Here is a 4,080-nt window from a genome sequence, read left to right as displayed (position 1 = left end):
GACGCCACGTGTTTCTGTAGCATGGTACATGGTGTGATTTTTAGCTAAACTTAAGTAAAGTTGTTCTTAACACAGCTGCATTATGCTTGTGTGTCTATGTCACTTTGCATACTTTCTTTTGCCGGTCAGTTTATAAATTTGAATGAAACTATAACATCAGATTTCTTCATTTATTGCTTAAGAGCTGTTGCGGAGGTGTGCATATATCCTTGCCTAAGGAGAAATTACAACAATGTTATTTTCCTTTCATGTTTTTGTGCCTGTATTCTGCAACAAATGAATGCCCTAAGGTGAAGATCCGCTGCATCAGTTAGATCCATCCTTTACAACGTGGTTTCTTACCCAATTACCCTGCACTTATATTCGAGAATATTGATAATACAATAAGTACGGATCATCAATTTACACATTTTATGACACAGATTTCATGGACTCTTTTTAGACTCCGTAACGAGCACAGTGTCGGAATTTAATAACCATTTGGATATGCGGTAGAACATTTTTACATGTACCAATTATACAAGTTGACGCTCAGCTGAAACAGGAATACATAACAGTGTCAGCTATGCATGTTGAAGGATTTACATGAAATGATCTTCTCGATCTTCACTTGGCTTATTAGTGTTATGGTCAAAACACGTGTGGTTTAGGAAGAGCAATTCTTCGTTTAGGTGAACTGAGAATCGTGGCTCGGTTCCTGAAACAGTAGATGTCTGAGAAAGGCAACGAACGAAAACGAAAGAAAATTGATACCGATTCTGGTTTGTTCTCTCGTTAAAAGCTTCAACAACAGGTCTCCTTGAGTTGCCGGAGGGACAGCTTGCTGCTCTGGAGAACCTTAATGAGCTGTTAATGATTTATAAAAGGTGGGTGATTCGAATGTCTCCCTCGACCAAGGACATTCCTAAGATGCTCTATTGGTGCGAGATCCGGCCAGTTAACTGGTCTCTAAGTCACTACAATACTGTTTTGGTTATCATCACCGTCTCAAACTTGTGAGCACAGGATGAGAGTTTGCCTCTCCGCTCAGTGGGGATTATCTCAGTAACTATTTAAGTAAGATAATTAATATTGTTACCTACCTTGATCTAAAAAGCGTTTGACAAATGGTGTCCGAAATTCTTTTTAACGGAGTTATGGTACCTGCTTCATCCTTACTAGTTTAAACTGGTCTCTGCATCCTTACCATCGTCATTCCGTTATTATCTCGCTAAACAAAGTTGGAAGTTTAGGGACAGGGTTTTTTCCTCCTCTTCGTGGGAATTGTCTTAGTAAGATTTATGTCCGACAATTAGCATTGTTTCAAATCAGCATTTGTTACTAAAATGAGTCGATGTTGCTACTCCATGCTTTTCAAAAAAGCAGTGCAATGTGAGTGGTCTTCCTTTGTGCTATCACCGTCACACCTGTCTAAGTAAACTTAGCCTCAGTGTTATTCGTGCTGTGAAAGTACGAACGTTGTTATTTCAGATATACAAAGAATTTCCAGATGAGTTGTGCAAGACGATTGCTGCTTAAGGTGCAACTATCTGCGGTAACCTATTTGAAAATACGAAAATATTGCACGAAAATACCCTTCCAGTGGACGCAGCCATAAACATATTAATACTAAGGTGCCACCTTACAGACCATTGTAAACATTCAAGCATATCTGCAACCCTGTTTACGGAAAGGGGCGAGAGGCGACGGTCTCTGACGCATCTCCATGGAGACCATCAGAAACAAACGACGCCATTTTGGTTGTTGATGGTGCATTGTTTCCACGTCTGTGTTGACATTTTGCTCTTTATCCCGCACGTATTTAACATTCTACGTGATGTATGCTTCAGCTGCTCTGGCCTGTCATCAAGGTATCTAGATGTGGTCGCTGAATGAAATTATATTTTGCTTTTTACCCTTATTTAATAGACTTCTTTTTGATGATTTTTGACGGATTACATCCCAAAGTTGAATCGTGTCCTGAAGATTTTGTGACAATAAAATGACTAAGGAATTGACTCACAGACGCAGTAAAACATAATCCATATTCCTCATGTGTTTTCATGGTATCTCATTTTCTCAAAGTTTTCCGTGAAAGTATTTGTCACATTTGAATGAGACTGCAATAATTTGAATGTGTGCATCTATGTCGTTTCTTTTGGTTTTCTATTTAGGCTTGTGAAACGCTTCATGGATTTTCTCAGCTATCTGGTATATGTTATTAATTCATATTCTTCAATTCAAATTCCCGTGATCTGGCATATAAATAAATTAAACCTTTTGATAAACGATGAGAATACCACTACGTGCCTCCTTGCCCATGTCTGTGTGATCTACCCAATATGACATTAGTACATGATGTTTTGGAGAATAAAAGTCCATTATGAAATAAAGTATTCAAAGGGAGTTTAAAAGTTGTAGACACTTCTTATTCGCTCTGGTGTCAAGGGATGAGACTGGTGTATTTCTGTCCCAACATCATGTCAAAATATCACATTACCTAGGCAATGGTACCGAACCCAGAAACGCTGGCTGATGAGGATCCACCATAGCGGCTGTCACCATGTCAATAGATGTGCACATTTAGATTTCCATTGTTATTCCATTACAGCAGTGGACGATCACCACAGGTATAGGACCCACGAGGCCCTTGTCTCCCGAATGACTCTGCCTAGCCCTGATTCTGTAGGTCATCAATAGGTCCCAGTTGTTTGAAAGTGTTTTGTTAGTTGTGATAACGGACCAAATTATGTTTAAAAGACAATATTATGGATTTTAGTAGAATAGTAGAGGTTTGAGAAAATAATACTTGATGTTAGAATCACTTGCATAAATGTAACCCAAAGACATTCAAATCTAATATTAATTTCTAAACCTCTTAAGCCTACCAGATTCCCAGCTGATTTTTCATCGACAAAAATATGCCATATTCCTTATGGAAACACATACATTTCATGTAATATGGTCAATGTAGTAATTCTATTTCAATCACCTGGCTTTCACAATATTCCAACAAGTCCTTGTCATCCGGACACAAGCACACGCATTAATTTATTATACATAAGTATGCTTTATAAGTTGATTATTTGCCATTGTATGTGTAGAGTATCCTTGTACTGTGTGTACTCCCCCCAAAAAGATATGAAATGTATATCAAGCTTTAAATACGTCAACACTCATTTCTTGCAAAGGCAATCCTGGCACTATTATACCATTCCCATACGTAATATAAATGCTCTCCCTAAAAAAAAACAAAAAACAAAATCCGAATGCACACCTTTTCGCCTCAGTAATGTCTATAAGCATTACTGAGCAGTGTAACGAATACTACTGAGCCTAAGTTTACTTTGACTGCTTTTCGCCAAAACTGATTCGAAGTGATTTTTCACAATTTTGGAAATGATTTTGTCATTTATGTTTAATTATCCGCAAGATGGTGTACTTTTACTTATTTTTGGTTTAAAGACCAATATACAACTGTGTACAAATGACTATATTTGTCGACTTTCCCATGTTATTTCATCACCCTATCTATTATACCGGTTTGATTCTTCTCTGTAAGCGCCCCGGTGTCTTCACCATCACCGTCAACCCACTCTACTCCCTGCCTGACCCCCTGAACTCCCTCCCCGTCCCTGCGTCCAGAACCCGTCCTCAAGTTGTGGAGATGGATCTTGGTGAAGAATCCCAGCAGCCCCAGTCGTGCTCGGCTGTCCTTGTGTCCTGTGTGAAACACATGTTCCAGAGTTTCTTCACACAGAAATAGACTTGAATGTGTTTGATGTGCCAGTGTTGTGTGAACTATTGTTTTTGGACCTTTCGGACAAACCATTTGGACTATTTTGGCTATTTTTGTAAATCGTGTTTCTCGCTTACGCAAAAAATTAAATGGATCATGTTATGTTTAAATTGTTCATGAAGCGTTGTTTGTGTGGTTGTATATTCATATTTTACTGTAGGAAGAAACAAGTTGGTGAGTTGAGAGTAGAGGCTGGAATTTACGAAAACGGATTAAGTGTCCCAGACATTTCTGGAAAAAGCGTTTTATGCTTGGGGCATATTACACTGTTTACAGTCTGTTTAGACATTTGCCACTCATTG

General features: G+C 38.5%; 1 protein-coding gene across 1 annotated transcript; it reads left to right on the top strand.

Annotated features, from left to right (window-relative positions):
• The first annotated feature begins 1,816 nt into the window (after positions 1 to 1,816).
• On the top strand, positions 1,817 to 3,820 carry LOC137296619 (uncharacterized). The gene is made up of 3 exons (XM_067828429.1): positions 1,817 to 1,850; positions 2,591 to 2,664; positions 3,542 to 3,820. Exons 1-3 carry the CDS (start codon positions 1,817 to 1,819, stop codon positions 3,743 to 3,745), a joined length of 312 nt encoding a protein of 103 aa, XP_067684530.1. The 3' UTR covers positions 3,746 to 3,820.
• Positions 3,821 to 4,080: the final 260 nt, after the last annotated feature.

Source organism: Haliotis asinina, chromosome 9 (genome assembly GCF_037392515.1).
Source record: "Haliotis asinina isolate JCU_RB_2024 chromosome 9, JCU_Hal_asi_v2, whole genome shotgun sequence".
NCBI lineage: Eukaryota > Metazoa > Mollusca > Gastropoda > Lepetellida > Haliotidae > Haliotis > Haliotis asinina.
This window is presented reverse-complemented; position numbering and strand designations above follow the sequence as displayed.